The following is a 13,807-nucleotide window of genomic DNA, read 5'->3' on the forward strand; positions in this document are numbered from 1 at the left end:
CATTTCAGAGACCCGAGCAGGCTGTCTGTCCGCCGCCATATAGAGCGAGCTCCGCTGAAGTCCAGGAGGCCGGCTGCAGCCAGAGAACCGTCGACAAAACACTCGTATTAGATTAATAATTTACCTGCTGATCAGGTCACTGAAAACGTCATATGCCCAAAGAGTTCCTGTTTGGCTAATGCGATGCAGCCACGTGTCAAACTTCAGGTATTTACATTTTGGCTGCGCCGCCTGATTCACGCCAGTCGCTCAATTCGCCTCAGAGTTCCATTGACATAACATTGAAACTGTCCGCCTCGGCCACACGACTCACGTTCGGTGTGAATGCACCTTAACACAAAGCATGCATTAAGGCCGTTCCATTAACAGTCACAAACATTTTTTTTTTTTTACTTCGGTTGGGTTCATATTCTTTCAGAATGATTCAAAAACAAAGATAATCTTCTGGAGGTTCAGCCCAGCGCGGTGCTCCAAAGTCAGACAAAGAGAATTCCTAATGAAAAAAGCTGAAACAGTCAGCAACACTCTTCCTTCCACTGTCCAGCCACAGTTTGATGTTTGTTATACTTGTTATATATGCTCACTCTGTGGAGTTTTAATCTTTTGTTTTTCAGATCTGAATTTTTTTTCTAGCTTTTTTACTTTACTTTAAACCAGATGTCTGCAACCTGCGGCTCCGGAGCCACGTGGCTGTTTTACCCCTCTATTGCAGCTCTCTAATGATAATAAGAAGAAAACCTTTATTAGTCCCACAATGGGGAAATTGCAATAACTTATACTTATGAAAAATAGCATTTTAGTTAAAACAGTAATAATTATATGTACAAGATGCACTCCAAGGACACAAAAAGTCAGAGAAGTAGTCAAACTTTGTTTAACTAATTTCCAAATAGTTTAAGCACGGTACATTTGACTCCACTAGGCTCCAGACCACATTACCTATAATGTCTCCAACAATCCATCAAGCTGTGTGGCTTTGTAGTAATATGTTTGTACTAAAACATTTAGACATATATATATTTTTTTTTTTTTACTTGTCCTGTCCAACAACTGAGCCAACAGATACAGGCTGAGAGCCTCTTGTGTTGGGCAGATTTTACTGTCAAAACAGGGATTTATTGAGTATAAAACCACTGCTGTATTTACGGTTGGTAGAGCACCCGGCCACCCCCCCTCTGTGCACAGTTCTTAGCTCGAAATGGCAAAGCTCAAGACTTCACAGAAATAGATTCACAGTAACACAAGAGGTGATAGCTAAACTTTTAGTCATTTTTATGTACTGGCAAAGTTCAAAAACAAGCTGTGGCTTTGGTGCAGGGGTGTCAAACTCAGTCGCACGAGAGGTCAAAATCCAAAACACACCTTAGGTTGTGGGCCAAAGAGGATAAAGATTTATTGAACCTTCTAAAACTACATTTTTAAAAATTTAAAACTGTCAGATTTTAACATAATTATAGAACTAATTTATAGCTTTACCTGTGATAATGCTAGTGTGAATGCTGTAAGCTGAATTTGGCTGCTGAAGAGATTGGCTGAGATTGATAGCTAAAAAAAGCTGATGTTGATAGCTGAAATCACTGAAGCTGATAGCCAGCTAAAATATTAGCTAAATGCCAAATTAGCCTAATAAATAAATAAAACCCAGATAGGCCAAAAAGCTAGCATGTAACTCAAATACTAGCTAAACACCAAAATATCCTAAAATCTTAGTAAATGCAGAAATAGTCCAAAAAGCTACCAGAATTCCAATTTTTAAAACTGTAAACCTGTAACTTTTTAACATAATTATGAATAATAAAAAGGCAGGAATATTATTCCAGAATAAATCAACTTAAACCTTAAATAACTTTCAATATTTTACTCTCCATAAAAATATATTTTGTCAAAATTATACAAGTTAGAAATGAGCGCCGGATACGGTCCCCGGGCCTTAACTTTGACACGTGATTTAGTGCATGACATGTCTTGGTTTTCCTTAAGTTAACTTTAATCTTTTGTGCAGGTTAACTAAACCTAATCTCACCTTTAACACCAGAGCTCCAGTGTTCATGATCTTTGATTTTACTGTACTTATTTAATTGTTAAGATGCTCAAAGTAATTCCAGTAAATTTTGAAGGGGAAAAGCGTCACCAGCGACCCCCCAGGTGTAAAGGGTTAAAGATGTACATCCCCCCACCCACGACCCTTTCAGCTTCTCTGCTGAACTCCTCTGTCAACTTCATAGGAAAACATGTATAAAAGAAAAAGATTGTTTTTACCAGCACCCATAGCTGAGATGACTTGCAGCTCCTCTCTCTGAGTCGTCATGGAAACGGCCTGAGGTAATCTTAGCAAGACTGTCAAGATGTCCCTAATTGACAAAGCAAACATGATCAACTCATGAAAGTTTTGCACATTTTTTGTAAGGGCGTGAAGTGAGTGTCCAGCTTTTTGTACGTATTTGATTTTACATGTACTGTCGGTGTGTATGTGTGTGTGTGTCTTTGAGCATGGATATGTATCTGGATGTGCATTTATTTGTGTGTCTGCGTATTCTGTGTGTTTGTGTTATTGTGTGCAGGTGTGTTTATTTATTTGTTAGTGTGCATGTGTTTTTGTGTTTGCCTTTGGGTGTATGTGCATATGTGTGTGTTGTTCTGTATGTGTGTGTTGAATCATGTGTGTGTGATTTACCTGCTGGAACAATAGAAGAGGATCAGTTTACAAATGTCATCAAAAACCAGAGAAGAACCCTCTAAGTGGATGACTAGAGGAGAAACAGTCAAAGAGGAAACTATTCAGTCATGTAATGTGCCTCGGCCCACGCTAAATTTACACTGCAGTGACATAGTGTGCTGCAGCTGTCAGAAGAGGAAGCTGCATGGTTGTACAGCACATACACTTCTTGTGTTGCTTGAGCGTCAGGTTGTGTACGTGCGGTGCTCCCTGCTCATCCGGAAGACGAACAGAAATCATTGTGGCTTGTCCTTCTGTGCTGTGAACCAGGAACATCTGCAAGAATCAACAGCAGCTGTTACAGTGTTGTGGTCAAAAAACCAATGGGGAAGAACACCGGCTGTGTAACACAATAACAAGAGTCCAAGTGTGACAATGTGTGACTTTTACCCAGCATTCCCCCAAACACTGAACACATGCAGAGCGTGTCCTGTGTTTAGATTTTGAAAACGTCTCTTATATTTGTATTAGCAAATATGCAAAAGATAAAATAAAATATTTCCTTCATTAATGATAATGATTATCAAAGTTTTAAACTAAGAAGTCTGACTTCTGTTTTCCAACCATGAAAGCTTCAGTCTTAATGCAACATCTCCAACACAGTGAGGTAAAACCCCAGAGTGGCTAAAATTAACCATATTTCTCTAAAAGTAAAGCCCTTCATGACACCAATGACAGGTTTAAAACAGGAATTTCTCAAAAAAGTTTTATTTAGAAGCAAACTTAAATTCTTAAATAGTTTGAGTTTCCCTGTCCTTCGGCTCTCATCCTGAAACTTCATGACCTGCTCTGTTGGATGACAGAAGAATCTCCTCTCCTTGACTCGTTCGGTTTAAACTGGTTAAGATCTTTTTATTTCAGATGTCAGAGACATTCACATAAACTGTTATGAATGTGTTAACAGTGGACATGATGCCGACATAACTTCCTTTATGGATCTGACAGAAACCCTGCATGTAAAATCGTCCGTGATTTCTTAAGACTTTAGTCACAGACCTGATTTTGGTATTTTAGACGGCATGTTTTGTTTTGCTTAGCTTACTTCAACTGAAAAATTGACTTGATCCTTTTATATGGCAATTTAATTAAAAAGCATCTGGTTCTACTGTGAGTTTTAACTCATATTCACAAAAGAAATGATATGTATATTTTTAATACTAGAAGCAGCTGTGGCCTAGGTGGACGGGCAGGTCAGTGGGTCAGGTCATTGAAGGGTCGGCGGCTTGGTTCCTACCCCCCAGTATGAATGAAAAGTGAATTCATAATGGAAATACAATGTAGTTATAGTTTATTTGATTTATATGACGCTTTAACATGACCTCAGTCAAACAAGGTACCGTACATAAAAAATTAAAAAAACAATAAAACACAGCGAAAATGTTTAAAAATTAAGGATTAAAAATATAGATAGATACAGAAAACCATAAAAACACCAGATAAAAAACAATGATAAAACAATCAAACAGTAAAACACACCAGCAGAGCAGAGTCTCATGCCTGCCCATAAAAAAGGATTTTTTTTAGAAATGGACAGTGAAGATGCCTGCCGCATGCTCAGTGGTAATGTGTTTACAGCTTCAGTGCACAGAGTGACAGCGCTCGCTCCGCTCTGAGCTTCCTCTCGGACCTCAGTCACTCCAGAAGAAGCTGATCAGCTGACCTGAGGCACCGGGGCGGGGTGTAAGCGCTTTGAGCACAGAAAATCCAATCCATTCTTACAAAACATTCTGTAAGATCAGATTGCCATGTTGAATGTGTTTTGATAACATTTCTGGATTGTTAATTAATTTTTGATTCAGATTTGTAAACTTTGTCTCATCTGATTTTTTTACTAACATGCAGAGTGCGATTCATTGCAGCAGAAAGTGGAAATGGTTGCTTTACCTTTTTCTGATGCTAGTTTTTGTGTCATGTTATATCAATGAAGACTCAGAACAATTGAAAGAAAAAACTAAAAAGATGAATGTTTTCCAGGACTTTGGAAAAGACGCCAAAAAGAAAATAATTTGTAGTTGTATTTACTTTCATCATTTAAGATTTTTCTTGTATGAAGAGAAAACTATTTTAGTTTTTGCTTTCATCTTTTTCTTTTAGATCCAGTTAAAGATTCATAATTTTTAAAGAACATATATTTGATTCTTTTAAAGTTAATCCTGAGTATTTCAAACCACGAACATGAGTAGATTCCCTTTTTTATGCTGTGCTTGAACCAAATCTCTATAAAGTCAAAAGATTTTAATAAGCACAGATTAAAAGCATTGGCAGTAATACAAATAAATTGTAGCAAATAAAGAGAAAACATGCTAGTTCCAACTAACTGAACTGTGCTTCAGTTTAACCCTTGTGCTATTGATTTGTGTATGTTTACATTATAAGTGCAAGACAGTTTCTTTTCAAGGATTTTTTATCTTCTCTGGTGTCTGTGGCAGACATGAAATCCTGTCCAGCTTTGTCATGGGAGGATCACACATCAAGGGAGGGGTCATCTGGACCCCATAGGATAGCATGAGGTTATTGAACCAAACACAAAACCCTGATCTTTTTCTTTGTAAATGTTGGGATTTGGCTGAAAGATATTACAGCCTGAAGACAAATTCTGGTTTTCAAACTGTGTAGAAGTGATCGCTGTAAAATAATGCTGTAAACAGAAAATGGCTCAAACATGCTGTATATATAGTTTTTTTTTTTACCAATCTAGAACATTTAAAGTGACCAAACAATAGGAAAAAGTGAATCAAATTAATACTTCATACTAATTAAGACTCTGAGGAGTGCAGATGCAGTGGTCTGCCAAAGAAACTCAGAGCAGGAGATGAACGACATCAAGTTTTCTGCCCTTCAAAATCAGAAGATGTCTGGCAACATCATCCGCTCAGAACTGACAGAAACCGGACAGAGACCCAAGTTCACCCTTATTCTGTCCAGAGAGGTCTGACCGGAAGTATTCTTGTGGAGGAGTTGAAGCCAAAGAACCAAAGCTCCAGTACGGTGACGTGGGAAGACCGCGCATGTGGCAAGGAAAACACAGCAACTATGCTGTAGAGAAATGACAGCATGTGTCTATGGATGAGTTCAAATGTGATACATTTAGCTGTAGCAGAAGGTCGTCTATGGAAGGACTGGAGAGCAATCCATGGTGAGCTTCTGCAGGAAACAGTCACGCGGAGAAAGTTTCTTGAACTTTTAAAGAACAGGAACTACAGAAGTGATGGCATGACCTCCACAAAGTCCTGATCTCACCCCCCGTGTGTCTGGGACTGGATGAAGAGACAGAGGGATGAGAGAAAACTCCACCCACAGAAGATCTGGGGTTAGTTCTGCAAGATGTTTGGAAGAGCCTAAAACTGTGTACAAGTGAACCTAGAAGAACTGATGCTGTTCTGAAGCCAAAGGGGGGTCGAGTTAAATTTGATTTAGATTCTCTCGTGAATCACCCCATTTTGATGATTGATGAAAACGATTTTTTATTTATTTTGTTATATATTTACAATCTTTTTTCACACCTGCCTAAAACAGTCTTATGAGGGAAGCCAAGGAAAAGTGTGTCTTACCCCTGCAGGCTCTTTTTCCAAAATACCAGTTGTTTTTTCTTGACTGAGTCCTTCAAGCTGCCAAATAGAAATGCTTCCAACCAGCTTATCTATAGAGCTGAGCACTGGAGGAGCTGGGGGGGACAGAGGGAGAACAGGGCCTGGGGGAGGAGACTGTAAGGAGCAAGTAGATGGGGACTCTGTGAGAGATAAGGGAGGTGGTAAGGTAAGTGGAGGAGACGCAAAAGGCACCGGACCTGAAAGGGACTGCTGAGGAGACGGGGACACTACGATGGGAGAAAGAGGGGGGGGCAGAGATGGGGGAGGAGGGTTGGAAGACAGAGATACTGGATGCATGGAGGCAGAAGGGAGGTTAGCAGGGGTGGATGCAGGCAGGGGAGGTCTGGAAGGAAGCTGGGAGGACTTTGGCGTGTTAGTTGGCGGTCTGGGTCGGCAGGGTCTGTCTGGAGGCTGTGAGGGCATTGAAGAGGGTGCGAGGGGAGAAGACAGGATGGATGGCGATTCCAGGGCTCCTGTCTGAGGAGCTGTGAGGCTGCAAAACGAAACAAACAAACAATCATTTGTTTACATTCCTACTTCAGCTTCTGTTTACGCTGAGACCTGGGAGACATGGCTTCATTTGTACTCATGAGATGTTACCACACACTCAAAAATAACCAAGAAACCTGGGACTTTGCATTAAACCCTGATTGTCTTGTTGTTTCGGGGCCCACATTAAAGCTGGAATGCTAACTGAAGGAATTCATCAGCTTTGCATCAGTCCAGTGTACATTTAAGCTTCAGAGTGTTGTCTTTAATTGGACTCTGACATGATAGCAACAGTTTTATTATTAACAGTAGAACAGCTGCTTAGCTGTCATGAAGACATTCTTTTCCCAGTGTTTGGAACTTCTGCCTTTAATGAATCTGCTTCTGAACAGATGTGAAGCAAAAATGCTCAAAAAGGCCCTAAAAGGGTTTTTTCACCTTCAGGAATGTACAACATACTGGGAATTTAATTGGCAGCTTCCACATTGTTTACAGAACCCTATATTTGAGCTCCTGATTTCTTTGTTGTTTTATATCTATGTAATGGATACAATTAGCCAATTGACTTAATTGACTTACTTTACAATGTTTATACTGGTATACAGCACTTTGAGTTACCAGTTATGAAAATTATTCTGTAAATAAAGATAGATTTGATTTGTTTTGGTTTGAATTTAAATCAAACTATTATCTATTATTTCAATGTTACTGAATACGTGTTTGTTAAAAGAATGTCAATATTTTAAACATAATTAAAATGTTTCCAACTTTTCCCCAAATGAAAAACATTTTTTTGCACTTTTTTCTAACAACTGTAAAAAATTGGTCACTTGTTGACTTAAAAAAAACTTGAGTGAACATTTGCAATTGATGTTTAAGACATTTAACATTGACTGCTTAGTGCTATGAGCAACTTTTCGTACATAAAAAAAATAAACTTCTGTTTTAGCACTGAAGTCAATCCATCCATCCATCCATCATCCATCCATCCATCCATCCATCCATCATCCATCCATCCATCCATCATCCATCCATCCATCCATCATCCATCCATCCATCCATCATCCATCCATCCATCATCCATCCATCCATCCATCGTGGCCACAGGAAACAGTGTTTATTTTGTTTTTCATGCTCGATGGTTTATTCTTTTCTCAGTCTCATCTTGAACCTATAGCTGCTTTCAATGATGCTGCGTTTGTTCACATTCTAGGCAATTTAGGGATATGGTCAAATTAAGAAAAAAGGAGTGAGGAAAGGTTCCTCTACAGTGGGGCAGACAAGTATTCAGTCAGCCAGCAATGGTGCAAGTCCTCCCATGCACTAAAAAAGATGAGAGAAGCCTGTCATCTTCATTATTTCAGCTATGAGACAAAAAAAAAAAGAAAAACAAGAAAATCATATTATACCAAAGAGCTGTCTAAGGACACCAGAAAGAAAACTGACGACCTGCACCAGGAAGACTGAATCTGCAATAGATGAGCATCTTGCTGTGAAGAAATCAATTATTAGAAAATGGAAGACATACAAGACCACTGATCATCTCCTCCATCTGGAGCTCCCTGAAATACCTCACTCTGTGGGGCCAATCGATGACAAAAATCTCAGAATCCCACAGGGGGACCTGGTGAATGACCCGCAGAGAGCTGGGACCACAGTAATAAAGACTACCATCAGTAACAGAACAAACGCTGCAGAACCAGACGTGTCGTCCCGCTAAAGCCAGAACATGTCCAGCCCATCTAAAGTTTAGTAGAGAGATCTGGATGATCCAGAAGAGGATTAGGAGAATGTGCTATGGTCAGATGAAACCAGAACAGAACTTTTTGATAAGAACTCTACTGTTTGGAGGAGGAAGAACACCATACCTACTGTAAAGCATGGGGATGGAAGCATCATGATTTGGGCTGTTTTTCAGCAAAGGGACCAGGATGACCGATCCGTGTAAAGGAAATTTAGAGTGAAAACCTCCTTCCATCAGCATTGAAGATAAAACGTGGCTGGATCTGTCACCATGACAACCATCCTAAACACACTCGCCAGGTAACCAAGGAGTGGCTTCAGAAGAACCATGTCAAGGTCCTGGAGTGGCTTATCAAGTCTCTAGATCTCATAGAAAATATCACTGCTCTAGAGGAGATATGCACGGAGGAATGGACCAAAACATCACTGCTCTAGAGGAGATCTGGTGGAGGAATGGACCTAAACATCACTGCTCTAGAGGAGATCTGATGGAGGAATGGACCAAAACATCACTGCTCTAGAGGAAATCTGCAGAGGAATGGACCAAAACATCACTGCTCTAGAGGAGATCTGTGTGGAGGAATGGACCAAAACATCACTGCTCTAGAGGAGATCTGAGGGAGGAATGGACCAAAACATCACTGCTCTAGAGGAGATCTGATGGAGGAATGGACCAAAACATCACTGCTCTAGAGGAGATCTGAGTGGAGGAATGGACCAAAGTACCAGCAACAGAAAATATTCGACTGCTGTTATTGTCAACAAATGGGTTTTTAACTACATATTAATATTAACTTTTGTTCTTGACCAAATACTTATTTTCCACCATAATTTACAAATAAATTTGTTAAAAATCAGACAATGTGATTTTCTAGTTTTTTTTTCTCATTTTGTCTCTATGATGAAAACTACAGGCCTCTTTCATCCTTTTAAGTAGGAGAATCTGCACAATCTGTGTATGACTAAATACTTTTTCCCCCACTGTAATCAGTTCCCTCTATTTGAAACTGCTGTCTGCTTCTTGGCTGGATGACTTGTGCACGATTGAGCTAATTCTCAACTTGCTATCAGGAAAGAATCACCCAAGTGTTTGCCACGGGGTTTCATAGGTAAGGCATCTTTCTGCAGCTGTAGATTTAGTATTCCCTCCATGGAAAAGTTGTACAGCGGACACAGCTAAAGAGAAAGCCAAAGTCACCAGAGACCAATCACAACCTTGTCACAAGGACTTTCCTGCCTGCACTGAAGTGGCAGTAACAGGACCTTGACATTTAGAACACTTTGATTAAAGGAAAAGCTAAATAAATATAAAACAATTAGGTCACGCTGCTTACCCAGATTCCAATTTTGTTGTGTCCACACAATTTTAGCTCAGTTTACTAGACATTTGGTTTTCTTTAATGTCTTCAGTTTAACTTTTTTTTAGGATCACATATTGGCCTCGAGATACATCTGTGATATTTTTAAGCTATAGCCAATGCAATATGTTCTCAGACAGTGCACCAACCAATAGAAAAAAATAATAAGAAAAGCAAACAAAAACAAAACACAAGAACCTCCAAAAAGAGTTCACATGCAGGGACTCCACAGGTACAGAAAAAACAGTCACTACAGCAGCGTCCAACACATCCAGTCAAGAAAAAAAAGTTTTAGTTTCTACAAAAACGGATGGATAAATTTTGCATTTCAAAAACAGGAAGGCCCAAGATATTCCTGATATACATTCAAACCAAATATTAATCTGATGACTGAACTTCAACAAACAGCCAACCCTGACCCTTTTAACTCTTACCAGTCTCACAAAACGCTCTGAGGTGAAAACTTTTCTTTCTATTCCTTTCTTCATCACCTTGTCATATTGGCGAAGAGAACACACATGATGAATGATATTTTTTTAAATAGCAGGAAATTATGTCAACAGAATGTCAGAGGAACTGCACACTGCCCTCCTTCATCAGGCAGGAAGGGTTAGGGTTCATTTAGTTCTAAGACCTCTTAGTGCTGAATCAGAGTTTATCGGGTCCTGAAAGAATCCTGAAGGCTTTTGTGTGCCAAGCTTTCTGGACATCTACAACTACAGTTTGTCTCAGATGGACAGAGACAAAGAAGACACGTTCGGTGTTCAGATGAGTCCCAGAGTTCTAGTTGATGAGAAAAACCAGCAGTGCATGGCCGTATCAATGTCCAGCCCATGGAAAGAGTCATTGAACCAAAATCAGACATTCAAGAAATTTGAGCATGATAATGAACATTCCGGATACCCGGAAAAGTCACTTTATTTGTTAAAAAAAAAAAAAGTGAGCTTTACAATTTTGAGGCTACACATTTTAAAAAGCAGTAATGGTAAAAATAATTTTCTACATTTTTGATTAAAATATGTTTTTTTCATTTGGAGCCTAAACTCCTTCTGCTAGTAATATAATAAAAGAACAAATGAGTCATAGTTCTTCCAGCAGTTTTCCAGGAAGAGGAAACAAAATGTTTTTGTTTTCACAGCATCTTTGTTCGCTCCAAAAGATAAACTTATCCTTGAAATGTTGGATAACTTAATTCCAAAATATTCATGTTCATGTCTTGCCTGTTGCCAAAGTTCCTGCTTACAGTGGGTTATTCCTTTTTTGAGCTTTTGATTAATATATCTTAAACATTTCTGCAACTAAATAAAAGTACACAGCATTTTGTTTCACACTGGGTTAGCTTAGTTAGTCGGATTTTGTACAACTCAAAAGCAGGATTTTTCCCTCGTCTTTCAAAAAGTCACTGACCTACATATGAGCCAGTGAGTCATCACATCTGTTTTTCTCTCTGTGGTTGTCTGACTTGTGACCCCAGCTCCCCCTTTTTTCTCTCTGATAATCAGCCCACCCCAAAGGCTTGACAAAAACCCTGCCTGCGTACGCCTGCACACAGGTACATGTCCACAAACCCTGTGGAAACTCACCCTGCGTCCTGAGAAACAATGCTTGCCTCCATCCTATTTCCACAAACTCAAAGTAATCGACGGCTCCGTCCCTCCGCTCCATCCACGGCCCCGCCTCTTCCCAAACCCCCTCCCCCTTCTTTTTCCTCCTGTTGATCGCAGCACGACTAGAAGACAAACTGGAGGGCTACAGGAGAATGTGCTTGTCTGTGTCAGCCCTCCGCTCTGGTTCTGCCTCAACTTCCTGAGAAGCAGGAAGAGGCCGAGTGCTTTGGTCAGACCTCCCTGCCCCTCCTGCTCTTCACTGCTCGTGACGACTCACTTCTTTCTAGTTTTCTGTGTGGAGCTAATGATTGTAGTGCTGGTGTTTCAAGATGCCTACATTTACGCTCATAAATGTAGCTAACATTGATTCAATGTCTCTGTCAGAGTGTGCTACTTTAGACTCCTCCCTTTCACCTCCCCCTTGTATCCCATCAAAGTTTTCCAGATGCTCCACCTTTTCCAACTGTGGAATGCTGACATTAGTGTTTCCTGCAGGCTACATACTTTTGTGAGCCATCTAAACTTTTAGGTTTCTTTTCCTCAAGTAGGATACACAATATTTTGAAGTGCAGCTTTTATTTCGACGTGCCTTTATTGTGCTTTTTCATAAAAAAAAAAAGCAACAACAAAAAAAAAAAAAACAACCAAAAACTAAATGGTTACAACTAAATGGTTAAAACTAAATGGTCTTCACAGCCCACTGCAGATAAAGTCCTGACATTGTTTACAAAGGCACAAGTGCCTGCCCCTTCACATTTCAAGGGTTTTCTGCATTTCCATTTTTATCTGTACCCAGATGCAAAACTATTGGTTAGCAGGTTCATTGTAAAAGCTGCATGTAATACTCCACAGCTATTTTTACTTTAGCTTGTTTAAAGACTTTTGAGTGACATGTCATGGGTTCAAAGTCGCACTTAAAAATTACATCAAACTCAGAAAGTACCAGGTACGTTGAGTAGTTATGGGGAAGATGTGAACCTCAACAACAACTATTTAAAGACAAAATGTGAACTTGTGTGTACAAATTAAATATATTAGTCAGCTGAAAACAAGAAAAGTGAGTTTTGGATCAGCAGTAAAGACCAGACACCCATATACCTACAAGTCAGGTTGATTTAAGTCTACTGCTGCTTCCTGTGTGAAAACCTCAAATCAGACAGCATCTGCCTGCAGACATTCAGCTGCTGTCTCACCGAACTACATGGAAAATAGACCTCCAGAGCCACTGGAGGGAGCCCTCACACAAGCTCTCAACTGTGGAGACTCCCTCCAAAATCACTTTCTATTTTGCATTGAGAAACATACTTTGAGGTAAGAATTATTGACAGCTGGATAATGGTGTGACCATAGAGTTTGACCCTTCATCACAGCACAGACTTTACTTTTTGACTAAATCTAAACTTCCTGTTTGCTTTGTTTTGGGCAGCTTTTTATTTTAGCTCTGCCATGATTCATTGCTTGTACGGAAATTTGTGCTGACTTTATGGGCTGCTTGGCACCTCCCACTGAGAAAATGCAATTGGTTGTGTGTTTGCCAGTTTAGGTCACCATATACTGTACTTGGGACCCGCTGTGGTGTTTCTGAATACATGTTTGAACCAAACAGAGACTTTTTCAGCTGAAGATACTGAGTATGAGGGCGATGTGATTCACTTGTTCACCTAATTCACTGACAAAGGAGAGAAACAAATGACCATTCATCCAACCTGTAATAACCCTTTTGGGGTCTGCTGGGGCCAGTTCTGGCTACAGTTGGCCAAATGTAGGGTAACACCCTAGAAAGGCTGCTACTTTAGAGTACTCAACTAATCTAGGAAGCATGTTTTTGGACTGTGGGAAAGTTCCCAGCTGATATATGCATATTATTGTAGATGGAACACATTATGTTGACAGCCCTAAGACCCCCCCCCTACACACACACATATATATACAGTATGTATATACATATATTAGGGCTGCGAATGTAAATTGTAACACATTAACATTGACAGCGGTAACGCACTTGATTAATGAAAAAAAATGAGTGTGCTAATACCACGGACATTAAAAGAGATGGACAAAGGATTTTAAAAGAGGTAAGCATTCTTTCTGTGCCTTACTAGAAACTGAAGGTAAATGAAAATATTATTACTCCTTGACCTCTCAAGTCAGCATTTTTAAATGTCAGGTCTTTAGCAGGAAAAAAATGTTTAATTAATGATTTTATTACTGAGAATAACCTTGACTTATGTTTTTAGTTGAATCCTGGTTAGATGAGAATAACAGTGCAGTTGTCTTCAAAGAGTCAACACCTACAAGCAGAAA

The 13,807-nt window shown here is 39.6% G+C and overlaps 1 protein-coding gene across 1 annotated transcript in view; it reads right to left on the bottom strand.

Moving 5' to 3' along the window:
• The window catches only part of rin3 (Ras and Rab interactor 3), a 21,020-nt gene extending 8,273 nt beyond the window's left edge, over nt 1–12,747 (bottom strand). The window contains exons 1-5 of the mRNA XM_024277093.2: nt 11,480–12,747; nt 6,268–6,799; nt 2,881–2,992; nt 2,675–2,747; nt 2,260–2,351 (exon numbers count right to left, since the gene is read on the bottom strand). Coding sequence (XP_024132861.1) covers nt 2,260–2,351; nt 2,675–2,747; nt 2,881–2,992; nt 6,268–6,799; nt 11,480–11,511 — 841 coding nt within the window. The 5' untranslated portion in view covers nt 11,512–12,747. The remainder of the gene's footprint in view (nt 1–2,259; nt 2,352–2,674; nt 2,748–2,880; nt 2,993–6,267; nt 6,800–11,479) is intronic.
• Nucleotides 12,748–13,807: the final 1,060 nt, after the last annotated feature.

The sequence above is a fragment of the Oryzias melastigma genome, linkage group LG22, assembly GCF_002922805.2.
Source record: "Oryzias melastigma strain HK-1 linkage group LG22, ASM292280v2, whole genome shotgun sequence".
Lineage (NCBI taxonomy): Eukaryota > Metazoa > Chordata > Actinopteri > Beloniformes > Adrianichthyidae > Oryzias > Oryzias melastigma.